The 13,195-nt window shown below is 42.0% G+C and overlaps 1 protein-coding gene across 1 annotated transcript; it reads left to right on the forward strand.

The window, feature by feature from the left end:
- Positions 1-667: 667 nt before the first annotated feature.
- ccdc39 (coiled-coil domain 39 molecular ruler complex subunit) lies at positions 668-12,469 on the forward strand. Its single transcript, XM_083543124.1, has 20 exons — positions 668-976; positions 2,280-2,399; positions 3,221-3,367; positions 3,464-3,622; positions 3,729-3,821; positions 3,937-4,065; positions 4,149-4,340; positions 4,415-4,518; positions 4,599-4,731; positions 4,811-5,005; positions 5,125-5,289; positions 5,391-5,528; positions 5,624-5,832; positions 5,941-6,064; positions 9,485-9,644; positions 9,874-9,980; positions 11,222-11,362; positions 11,627-11,806; positions 11,885-11,970; positions 12,135-12,469. The coding sequence occupies exons 1-20, from the start codon at positions 875-877 to the stop codon at positions 12,304-12,306; spliced, it is 2,856 nt and encodes a 951-aa protein (XP_083399250.1). The 5' UTR covers positions 668-874; the 3' UTR covers positions 12,307-12,469.
- The last annotated feature ends 726 nt before the right edge of the window (positions 12,470-13,195 follow it).

A 13,195-nucleotide genomic window follows, 5' to 3' on the forward strand; every position in this document is an offset into this window, starting at 1 on the left:
AGAGATGATGTATGTGGGCGGTGCAGCTGTGGCTGCAGTAAAAGGAGACTTTCACTGTGAAGAATTCTGGAGAAAGAATTGTGTTGATTGGGTTTCTTGCTTTAGTAACAGCCTTCATTCTCGCCGGATGAGATTCCGGTCTGAGATATCGGCATGCTGTTATACTGCGTCTCTATAATATTGATAGCTTTTATAACCGTGGTGTTATAATGATGAGATTAAGAGGTGGTCCAGGCAGGACGCTACTGAAGTCCTTTGGGTGTGAAATGCACGGCCTGGTACTGCATAAAATAAATAAAACAATTTTGTTTATTACAAAATTACGAAGAAGCAGGAAGTATTTAGTCGATGCAGGATTAAAGACTGCAAACCAGGAAATTGTGAAGAAAATCTTTATAATTGGAATCTTCATATTTATTGCGCCTTTGCTGCTACGTTGAATGTTTACTCAATTTTCGTGCAATGTTTCCTCTTGCTGTTTCTTGCAAAAGAACGAAATGTCGTTAGAAACGGACCAAGGTGCATAGAGAGTTATGCACCTTGGTCCGTTTCTAACGACATTTCGTTCTTTTGTATACAGTGTATGTGGAAGAATGACAATGAAGCACGAGTTGGACTCGTGAATTGAGTTAGGAGATTGAGTTCCAGGCTTGAGGACTAGGAGCAGCCTTTTGGCGACCTCTACTGGCGGAAGGCCGCACGTTCTTTAAAAGCGGCGCCGTTGCTAAGCAACCGACCATACAACAGTGGACTTTACTAGCAGGAAGCGTCGAAGTGGTGGTGTTAGAATAAATAAACTCAAGCTGCTCGGTTTTTGTTTAGATTTCCCCCGAATTAAATAAGCAAGTAAATAAGTAAAAAAAAAAAAAAAAACATGGATAACGCGCTAATGATGGAGGTTTTAGCTGAGGTTGGCTGGGACCGAAAATTCGCCATTCCAGTCTTAAACGCCCAGAATAAAGCTTTGGCAGAAGAGGTAAGGGGGAAAAAAAGATTACAGCAAATAAATATCGAAATGAAATTGGTCAATTCAATGCGTTCGCTTGCTTTTATCAGGTTTTAAAACGCTATTTTATTTTATTGCGCATGCGCAATTGCACCCCCCCCCCCTCCACATAAACGATTTGCACTGGAATGCACATAATAACGAAGCACATTTGTTTAAAACGCGACTCAAATGTGCTTTCGAGCAGTGTCGAGCTGTGCGTTTCACAACCCTGCCTTCAGTGGTGTCTTTACCGAATCAATCCGCCTCCTATTACCATCATTAAGACACCACGACTATAGAAAACAACATCATAGAGAAGTGCAATAAAACAGAGCATTTCTAAAGCAAGAAACCCAATAAACACAATTCAACAGGTCTCCTTTCACTGGAGCCACAACTGCACCTCCCACATGCATCATGTCTAGCAGAAGCATCATATTAACCTCATCCAACGACCCAAAAGTGCATTTGATTATACGAAATTACGGCAAATTGCGCGTTTTTGCACAAATTCTACGGGAACGAAAACACTAAAGTATAAATCGATCATGAAAAATCGCAACGACTGTTTTCAACCGACTTTCGCCTGCAAGTTATAAGTGTATCTGTGGCCAAAGCAGTTGGAAACAATTGGAAACAATAAACAGCTATTAAATATACATTATTCTATTTGAGATTGTGCAGTTTGCTACATATGCGGTTCGCGAGTCTGACTAGTGCACCCCTCTGACCATACAATCAAAGGACGTGAAAATGCCGACGTTACTGGTGAGGGCCTCGGACTGGCCAAATCGCAGTCTGATTGGGTGAAGAAACAGTTTTGAGCAACATAGATTTCTGAACGTCTAAATCTGATTGGATAGAAACTCCAAAACGTACTATTGGAAATAATTCAATGCATATTCATGGAATAGACTTCATTCAAGTGAAGAAGGCCTTTCTGGCCCTTTTGGCCCACCACTGCTTTAAAGTGTGAAGTAAAAAAAAAAAAACGAATATATGCAAATAGATATGAGGTACCTGAATAAATGTAGAATATTCTAGATAACCAGATAACTAACAAAAGAAATAACCATGAACCTGTGATCATGTTCAATGCATTAATGTCATTATTTACTGGTTGATTAGGGTAATTTATGGTTTATATATATATATATATATATATATATATATATATATATATATATATATATATATATATATATATATCGAATTATAACATTATAAGTATTGCGATAAATGTGGAATGTCCGGAAAAACATAAGTAAAACAAATGTCCTCCATCCACCAGATCCAGAGGAAACGGAAAGATCTTACAAACGTGCAGAACGATGTGATCCATCAGAAGGAGAAGTCCAGTGCTATGGCTGAACATCTGAAAAACGTTGAGCAAGAGATCATTCGCATTCAGGTGATGAATTTGTGAACATCAACAGTGTACGTTTTATAAACAATTTTGATTAAAATGCCTGCTTGGTTAAATATTATATAAAATAATATATTTGATATTTTATAAAAAATAAGATTGAGGAATCGATTAAATTGGCACAAATTAAATTTATTAAATAAATTTTTTTAATCAACATATTTAATTAAATCGTTCCCATTCATTAGACCCCATTTGGGTAATACGCATGTGTATATAAGTCTGTGTGTGTGTTTTACATTTATTATTTAATTTTCGACGTATTTCAGCAGTATTTAACACTCTTTATTCCTTCCATCCTTCATTCATCCACTCCCTCGATATGGGAAAGTGTCAGGATTTTCTCCTTTTTAAGAGAAATTCTCGATGCTGGATGTAAAACGCTGACGTATCCATAATCGCTAGACTGTAATAAAAAACGTTGGCGATGGCAGCGATTTTGCGCATGCACTACAAATAGTATTTCCAGCACGGTGAGTAAGTGATACTGTGCTAACTCTAGTTTCGTTTTTATACCCCTGGCATTGTTGTGTCCATTTTCAAGTTGAATGTAAATAATAATAATATTTATAAAAACAGTGACACTGCGCTCAAAGTGCGAAGCGGAGACTAAACAAACTTGCGCTTCGGGACTCAATACGTTTGTGAGGCAACTTTTTAACGTATCGCACGTAAAAACGACATGAACCGAAAACCTTGTACCGAAATGGTTCAGTACGAATACACCCCTATATATATATATATTTACTGTGTAAGACTTCTTCTGCTGTAGAGTTGTGCTGAATGAATGCGTCTCCTGCATGTAGGCTTTGTGCAGGGCTGTCAAGAAACAGACCGATTCCGAGCTGCACTTCAAGGCCTTGGCCGAGAGAGAGATCGGATGGCTGCGCCATGAGATTTCCAAGCTTCAGAACGAGCAGAAAACGATGCTGGAGAAGACGAATTCGTACGAGGTTGTAGTGATTTTGTCATCAAGGGGATTGAAAGACTTTACTTGTGAGATCTTTGCTTTCGCTTGTACCTGCTAAATGCTTTCCCTCACTGCGCAGACCTACATCTTCAAAGCCAAGCAGAATTTGGAGGAGTTCAAGACCCAGATGAACTGGGACCAGCAGACTCTGGATGTCTGGCTGGAAGAATCGGCTCGCAAAGACGAGGACATTATGACTATCATCAAGTACGCGAAGCAGGACGATAGCAGGATTCGAGTGAGTCTAATTATTAAATTGTTTGGGTGGTTAAATAGAAATTACCAAAAACTTCCTCCAATGCGTCTTGATTTAAACCCTCCGTATTCTTGTATGTGTTTTACAGGAGCTGACTCTGACTGTAGAGAAGCTGACTCTCGAGGAGAACCAGAAGAGAAAAGCTTTGGACAAAGAGCTTACCGAGACCACCATGATACAGGTACATGTTTTTTTTTCTCAACACTCCAGCTTTTTCTCTCTTAAAGTCATTGCGGGACAAGATCCCGTTTCGTTTCAACGAATTCCATCACACATTCACTCATACGTTCGTACAGGTGGCTCTGGAGAAGACGGTGGAGATGTTGCAGCAGGCCCACTCAGAGAGACAGGAGCTGATCAGACAGTGGGAGAACGCCATCCAGCAGATGAAAAAGAAAGACCACGATATACAGCAGTGTGCTCTGGTATTCGTCTGCACGAACAAAAACACTCCGAACCGAAACGTGGGTGAGAATTTGAAACGAATAAATTGTATTTTTCTGTTTAGCTGCAGGTTGAGGCGAACCTGGCGATCCGCGAACGCAAGGAACTCATAAAAGAGCAGCAGAACTACCTGGCTAACTTGGTGGAAAACAACAAGGAGTGCGAGAAGAAGATCGCCGCAGTGGAACGCCAGGCCAGGAGGCTACGGGAGCAGTTTCAGGCGAAGGAGAGCAACTGCGTCCGCCTGCAAGACGAGGCACGTTTTAGTTTTTCTGTTCTCTCCCGGATGTAATTTGGAGACTGCGATACTAACCTGCTGGTTTTTCACAGCTTTTGAGCCTCAAGGGCAAGTTGGATCGCACCACGACAGACCTGAAGGCCAAGAGATCCCAATTAGCGAGCATAAGGAAGGACATCAAGGATAAAACAGCAAAGTAATTCAAAGCATTTAATAAAAGAAAAAAAGGCGTAGTTGTTTTCTCGGCCTCTGTAGCTCACTCTGTATTTCTTTCAGGTTGGAGGAAGCATGTCAATATAACTTCGCTCTCGAGATGAAGCTGCAATCCGTGACTGAGGGGGCGCTAAGCATGGAGGAGAGAGCCGCTCAGATGGAGCAGATGCACCGAGACCAGGAGAAACACCTCAAAGTATTCAAGTGTTCTCTAAGATAAGTTGAGCTAGCACACATTTTTATCACCTTGCTTAATAAAGGGTGTTTGTATACAGGAAAGCGTCAGCCAACTCCAGCAGCAGCAGAAGCTCCTGTTCCAGAAAAAGCAGGAACTCCATACAATGAGAACGAAGGAGAAGAACCTCCTCGCCGATATCTCGAGCGGTCGTATAGCCCTGTCCAACCTCAACAGCCGCCTCGGGAAACTGGACCAATATGCTCTCAAGCATCAGGAGTATATCAACAGCCAGGCAAGCTGTTTAGATCCTATCTAATAGTCTTGGATAGGGATATTTTTGAAAGCTCCTCAGGACTTCACTCAAAACTCTTCGGAATGTTCACTATGCACGCTGTTTTTTTTCTCCACCAGGACTTCCAGATCCAGCTTTTGGAGGGGAAGATGGCACGTCTGAGCGGCAACGTGAACAAGGAAGAGAAGGAGGCGCTGGAGAAGCAGGGGTCTGAGCTGAGCAAGGCGCTGGAAGAGAAGAAGAAGGAAGCTGCTATGCTTTCAGGACAGCTCAGGACACTCCAGGTGAAACGGGGTGAAACGTATTTCCCAAGGCATGGACCAATGCGAGATAGGTATTGAAATTATAGGACGACTGAATGTAATGAAAACGTGTGTATTTTCAGAACGATATTCGCTGTGTGAGGAAAGAGAACGAGAAGACGAGAGCAGAAAAGAGAGACCTGACCACAAAGATCGACGAGATGAACCTAATCAACGACACCTTGGACAAACACTTGAAGAAACTTTGTCTCAAGAAAAAGGTCCACATTAAATAATTATGTTTAACAATTAATTTCTAACTGGTTTACAGAATTAGTGCAAATAGTAAATAGAGACTTGACCCTCCTTCTTCTAGGACAGAATAGTGGAGACCAATATGCTGCAGCTGGAGGTGAAGCGCCTCAGGAACCTGCTGTATGACAAGGCAGATGGCGTCCTCTCTCTGGAGCAGAGGAAGCTTCAGCTGCAGACAGCGATGAAGGAGTGGCAGGAGGAGATGCGTGTACATCAGGAAATGCAGAACAAGCAGCTCAAGATGACAGAGCAGGAGCTACAAGGCATCAGGTGGGACATGGCAACATTGGCATGAATGATGTGGGTAATAATATGAATGCAATCACCATCCCTTTTCATTTTCTTTTTTTTTTCTCACCATACTGTCATTCTCCACAGATCCGAGCTGCACGAACGATTCTCCAAAGTTGACAGGATGAAGACAAAATACGAGATCATCACCATGTCCATGGCTCCACCAGAGGGCGAGGAAGACAAATCTCAGGCTTATTACATTATCAAGGTAGCAAACTTTAACTTTAATTTAAACTATCATTTAAATGTTTTTGTTCGCGTTTTGCCTTTCGTCTGCACATTCTATCCAATTCCGATAGCGCTCACAAAATGTTTTCGCATTTATACCGTAGCATAATTGAATTCGCAAATCCGATTCCGTTTGTTTTCCTATAGCAGCAGCTCGGACGAATGCACTGGTTACAAACCACCGTTTTTCCTTGTGTTCATTCTATTGTGTTATCATCCAGTATCGGGGACTTGAACGGTGACATTCCACATAAACAGTTTAGCGAGTAATTGCTGAGGTCTGGAATTTGTAGACAAAGAAGCATTTGCATATTTGTCTCCAGTGTCAAAGTCTGTTTCGCCTTCGGTTTTCAGAAAGACCTTGTGCTGTCACCATGAACATGAGACATGCTTTTTAATATGGGTAATCTGGGCTACTGATTGGAAAGTCATGGAGTTCATGGTCAAACTGCTACTCTTGGGCCATTGAGCAAGGCCCGTAACCCTCCGTGCTCCAAGCTGTATCATGGTTGACCCTGTTCTCTCACCCCAGCTTCCTAAAAGTAAAAAGCCTCTTTACCTCAGTTCTACAGCTGAGCAATTAAAGGGTTTAGTGCCTTTTTGAAGATTTGAACCCATAACCTTCTAACCAGAAGTCCAACATTTTATTTAGTAAGCTTTACAAAAGGAAACTGTAAAGCACCATGATGTCAAGCTCCAGTATCTCCAAGCTGCCACTTTTGGGCTCTTAAGCAAGGCCCTTGACCCTTTGTGCTCACAGCAGCCCTGGAGGTCATGGCTGACCTTGTTCTCTAGCAGGGCTTTCCTAATATCGCTGGAATATGCGAAGAAAGAATTTTGCTGTGCAAGTACATGTGAGAAGAAAAACAAAAACCCTTTACATTTACCATAACTGTACATATTTAAAAATTCCCAATTGGTGTTTAATTTTTAGTAATTGATTCAGTTAGAAACCTTTATGTGGTGCAAGTGGAATAAAACTCTTTTAGATATTAATAATCATAGGTAAGTTACGGTAACACTGTAAGGTGTTGGCGGGGGACAGTGTAGCTAGACAGCATCGAATGGTGGTCTGTAGGATGGTTTTGGAGGCGAAGAAGAAGAGGAGGAAAGTAAGGTTTGAAAGAAGAATAAGATGGTGGAAACTGAAGGAGGAAGAGTGTAGTGTGAGGTTCAGGGAAGAGGTCAGACAGGGGCTTGGTGGTGGTGAAGAGGTGCCGGATGATTGGGCAACTACCGCAGGAGTGATGAGGGAGGCAGCTAGAAAAGTACTTGGTGTGACATCTGGAAATAGAAAGCAAGACAAGGAGACGTGGTGGTGGAATGAGGAAGTGCAGGAGAGCATTAGGGGAAAGAGATTGGCAAAACAGAAGTGGGATCGACAGAGTGATGAGAAAAGTAGGCAGGAGTACAAGGAGATGCGGCAGCAGGTTAAAAGGGATGTGGCGAAAGCCAAGGAAAAGGCGTATGAGGAACTGTATAAGAGGTTGGACACTAAGGAAGGAGAAAAGGATTTATACCGATTGGCCAAGCAGAGGGACCGAGCTGGGAAGGATGTACTGCAAGTTAGAGCAATAAAGGATGGAGAGGGAAATGTGTTGACTAGTGAGGAGAGTGTGTTGAGAAGATGGAGGGAGTATTTTGAGCAGCTGATGAATGAGGAAAATCAGAGAGAGAGAAGGTTGGAGGATGTGGAGTTGGTGAAGCAGGATGTAGATAGGATTAGTAAGGAGGAAGTGAGAGCAGCAATTAGGAGGATGAAGAATGGAAAGTCGGTTGGACCAGATGACATACCGGTAGAAGCGTGGAGATGTTTAGGAGAGATGGCAGTGGAGTTTTTAACCAGATTGTTTAACAGGATTCTGGAAGGGGAGAGGATGCCTGAGGAATGGAGAAGGAGTGTGCTGGTACCGATCTTTAAGCATAAGGGAGATGTGCAAACCTGCAGTAACTACAGGGGAATTAAGTTGATCAGTCACACCATGAAGTTATGGGAAAGAGTAGTGGAAGCCAGGCTGAGAGAAGAGGTGACCATCTGTGAGCAACAGTATGGTTTCATGCCGAGGAAGAGCACCACAGATGCCTTATTTGCTTTGAGGATGTTGATGGAGAAGTATAGAGAAGGACAGAAGGAGCTGCATTGTGTATTTGTGGATTTAGAGAAAGCGTACGACAGGGTGCCGAGAGAGGAGTTGTGGTATTGTATGAGGAAGTCAGGTGTGTCAGAGAAGTATTTGAGGGTGGTGCAGGACATGTATGAGGACAGTGTGACGGCAGTAAAGTGTGCAGTAGGTACGACAGACTGGTTCAGGGTGAAGGTTGGACTACATCAAGGATCGGCCCTGAGCCCTTTCCTGTTTGCAGTGGTGATGGACAGGTTGACGGACGAGGTCAGACAGGAGTCTCCCTGGACTATGATGTTTGCAGATGATATTGTGATTTGTGGTGGGAGTAGAGAGCAGGTTGAGAAGAGCCTGGAGAGGTGGAGGTATGCGCTTGAGAGAAGGGGAATGAAAGTCAGTAGGAGTAAGACAGAGTACATGTGTGTGAATGAGAGGGAGGGCAGTGGAGTGATGCGGTTGCAGGGTGAAGAGGTGAAGAAGGTGGAGGAGTTCAGGTACCTGGGGTCAACAGTGCAAAGTAATGGAGAGTGTGTTAGGGAAGTAAAGAAAAGAGTGCACGCAGGGTGGAGTGGGTGGAGAAGAGTGACAGGAGTGATTTGTGATAGAAGAGTATCTGCAAGAATGAAAGGGAAAGTTTATAGGACTGTGGTGAGACCTGCGATGTTGTATGGATTAGAGACAGTGGCATTGAGTAAAAGACAGGAGGTGGAGCTGGAGGTAGCAGAGCTGAAGATGTTAAGGTTTTCGTTGGGAGTGACGAGGATGGACAAGATTAGAAATGAGTTTATTAGAGGGACAGCACATGTAGGATGTTGTGGTGACAAGGTGAGGGAGGCGAGATTGAGATGGTTTGGACATGTGCAGAGAAGGGACATGAATTATATTGGTAGAAAAATGCTGAAGATGGAGCCACCAGGTAGGAGGAAAAGAGGAAGGCCAAGGAGGAGGTTTATGGATGTGGTGAGGGAAGACATGCAGGTAGTTGGTGTAAAAGAGGCAGATATAGAGGACAGGGTGGTATGGAGACGGATGATCCGCTGTGGCGACCCCTAATGGGAGCAGCCGAAAGAAAAAGAAGAAGAAGATATTAATAATCATAGGTGGTACCAATAACTCAGCTGGACACCAATATAGTTCTTTATCTACTTTACTGATTCAGTGGACTACCTTCAGATTGCAATTTGAACATCTTCATTGCCTATAATAGTTTATACTTGTATATAAGCTTATAGATTTATAGATATGCAGAATTTTAATTTGCTGTTGCTGTCCTGAAGGCAGCTCAAGAGAAGGAGGAGCTTCAGCGCAGGGGCGACGATTTGGACGCCAAGATCCGCAAAACCGAGAACGAGAACAAGGCATTGGAAAACACCATGCACTTGTTTAACGATCACAACAGCACCTGTCGCAAATCCTTGAACAAGGTCACAGAGACAAGTATGTGCATGCTTTCCTGTTTTTATTTATTTTTTTTTCAGTTTTCGACCTGTTATTTGTGAATAGTTAAATAGAGATGTTGGGTTAATCACTTACCAACCCAGATTCAGGAGGTCGTTGCAATGTCACATTTCAGGTTCAAGCTCAGGTTAAAAGCTTTCTCTTTAATAAGTTTCAAGTTATGCAAATCATCTAAACCCCCGATAACACTTTCGGTTTGGTTTCGCAGGTCCCGAGTATAAAGAGAAATTGAAGTTGGAGGCACAGAAAAGGGCGGCAGAGGAGAAGGCCAAGTTTATGAGGCGCCAAATCAGAGAGCTGAAGGAAAACACTGAGGTCTGTGTGAGCATTAGGGGATGTTCAGGATTATCGCGTCTATCTTGAATTTTCTGTATATGAAGAACCCATGGATTGTATGAAACATATTTATTATATATTAGAAATGATTTAGAAACCGAAAAATACTATCATGCCAAAATTTGAACCGTGATGCATGCAAGCTAATCTGGTAGAACAACCAGAGTTGAGATAAAAGAGTTCAAATAGAAAAAATGTAATGCGATAATTATCTGAGTTTTGTTCCTTCACGCTTTAATTCCAAGCTACTATTTAGTCGGAGACTTAGTATCAGCGATCCATTGCCGCGTCTACATTGCAGTGGTGGACAAAGTACATAAACCATGCAGTTGAATTAAAGTAGATCCACTCTGTAAAATGTGACTCCAAGAAAAGTAAAAGTGCTCCTTTAAACTTTGACTTGAGTAAAAGTGCAAACGTTTTGGCTTTCAAATATACTTAAATATCCAAAGTACTATGATTTATTATGTCTATAATGTTCCTATTATCATTTTCTATCACAAGACTCTGTACTCCAATCAACTCAGTTTATGTGAAACGACTCGAATGTGACTCTCAGCACACTGATCTATAAATAGAATTATATTCACGAGTCAAACACTGATTTCTATTAAAATTAGCCAAAACCTTCTTTTCAACTATTTAAAAAAATGGTGTAAATGAGGTCACGTGTTGTGGCGAGTTCGAGTCTGGAGTTTCTTCATCATTTATTCCTGTATGTTGGTGATCAGTAGATGCACCAAGCGCCAATTAATATAAGTTTAAAACAGAGCGTGCGCTCGACCCTGATTGGTGACTCGCGGCATGTTTGACCAGTTACGTTTTTATTCTCATAAATAATAAGACTGATTTTGCAAAATGTAGGTGGGTAAAAAGAAAAATATTTGACTTTGAAATGTAGTGAAGTTAAAGAAAACGTCTCCCAGAATAGAAACAGTTCAATAAAGTGCAGACACATGAAACTGTCCACCACTGCTTTCCTATAATGGAAATATTTCTTTTTCTATAAAGTAAATTATATGGACAAAAGTACTAGGATACCTGACTTTTCCAACCATATGTGGTTCTTTCTCAAGCTGTTACGACAAAGTTGGAGACACACAGTTGTACAGAATGTCCTTGGATGTGTTAGCACTACATTTTACCTTTATTGTCCTTGTTCTTATTTATTATTTCTTTCATTCTTATTGCTTTTTTTCCCCCTGGGCTTTCTTTGGCAGGTAATGAATAGCTCGCTGAGCATCTTGCAGCAGGAGGAAGCTGCTCAAGCAAAAAGTAAAGCTGATCTCCAAACCCATTCTTTTTCTCTGAAGAAGGAACTTGCTTCACAGCAGGAGAAACTGGACAGGGCCACCAAACAGGTTGAACCTCTTGCATTCATGTCCTCTCAAGTTCCGGATCCTGAGATCAATTCGAAACATTTTGTTCTTGATCTTGATGTGAACAGACAGCATTTAATTTTGTCTGTTTCCTGGATTGACGCTTAAACAATAACTAGGATTTCAGAAATGCCTTATTAAACATGAACAGACTCATGTGTCTTCCACATCAACATCTCTATAAAATTTTGGTTGTGCTAAACATCCCAGTAGATCTCACATTTATTTTTATATCTTCCAACGCAGTCCTCCAAGCTGGCTAAGGAGCTGCGCTCTGCCAAAAACACCACCGAGGAGACCTTTGAGGAACGTGACATCAAGCGAAAGGAGTTGAAAGACTGCAAAAAGGCGGTCAATAAGTTTCTTCTAGAAGTCATAGAGCAACAGCCTGACCTCCAGCCGGCGATTCACACGTACTTCATGCAGGTGAAGAACTCGAAAGAGCTCACGGACGAGCAAAGCCGTGGAAATTCTATCTAAACGATATATTTGTTTTTGTCCTAGGCCGGTCTCGCTATTCCTTCCAGCCCCTCAAGCCTGTCAAGCCGGAGCTCGAAGCTGAGCTCGGCACGTAGCTTTGGTTCCCTCAGGTAAAAAATCTCTACTTGGGGTTCACCGGATAAACCGATATGAAAACCATTTCCCCGCCCTATCAGAGCATCACAATAATTTAAAATAAAGGCCATCATAGTGGGCAAGTCAATTACACACACCAGACACTTGGTGACACAGTGTTTTCTTTGTTTTCCACCAGATCTTCGAAGCCGTCAGCCGTCAGCAGCGCAAGAGCCTCAACAGTTCACTTGCCCGCCATTAAGACGCTCGAGTTGGACCTGGGACTTCCCGTCTCCTCAGCGTTTTTACCTCAGTCTCCTGTCAGTGACCGCAGCAGCAGCAGCAGGGGCAGCAAAGTCCGTAATCTTTGAAGCGAATCTGCTTTGCTCTTCCAGAAAAAATTTATATGGAATATCAGTCCTGCATATAGTCTAGCAAAAGTAATCATTTCCCAATGTTCTGTAACTGGAAAAAAGTCCTCTGGACATTTCGCATCATGAGAAAATTTCTCTCCCATAAAAGCCTCTACTTCAATTAAAGTTGATTTTATTTTTATTAAACGATCACATATCCAAACAATGTTGGAATTATTTGCATACTTTACCCGTGGGCAGAGCTTGTGGAGCTGTTTTACAGGAATTGCCGCTATTATGCGTCACCGGGCCATTTCATAACGATCCGCATAAGAATGCAAGGTCATTACGGGAACTGACAGGAATGCTGCACACACTCACACACACATACACACTCACACGTACGTTTGTCCCGAACGGCAACCACAGCAGCAAACATGTTCCTCGTGATCCTTCTTGTCGGAGCGGTTCTTTTTACAAATGGATCAAATGGTGAGTAAAACAAAGACGGGATATATTACTCTTGCTCTCGTCAGTTTTTAGGGTGATATCAAGATTTATGCAGAGATGAATTTATAAATGTGTGATCTTGCTGTCAATACATTTACCCAGGATTATTGTTCCTTGTTTGAAATTTTTATTTGATAAAAGACTATAAAGAAGAAGAATCGTCAACAGTGAACATGACTCAGAGATGACTCACAGATGAGCTCTGTTAAAATTGCAGGACTTTGTGATGTAAACAAGGAAGCCAAAAGGAATCGTGTCTGATCTTGTTCCGACTTTATGTCGCCACAAAAAAAATTTAGTTACAGTTAACCTGGGTGTGAAAGTGTGCACATCTTTTGGGCATAACCACATCAAACATTATATTGGTGCAAAAACAAGACCGAAAGAACACCATGAA

The sequence above is a fragment of the Silurus aristotelis genome (genome assembly GCF_946808225.1).
Source record: "Silurus aristotelis genome assembly, chromosome: 5".
Lineage (NCBI taxonomy): Eukaryota > Metazoa > Chordata > Actinopteri > Siluriformes > Siluridae > Silurus > Silurus aristotelis.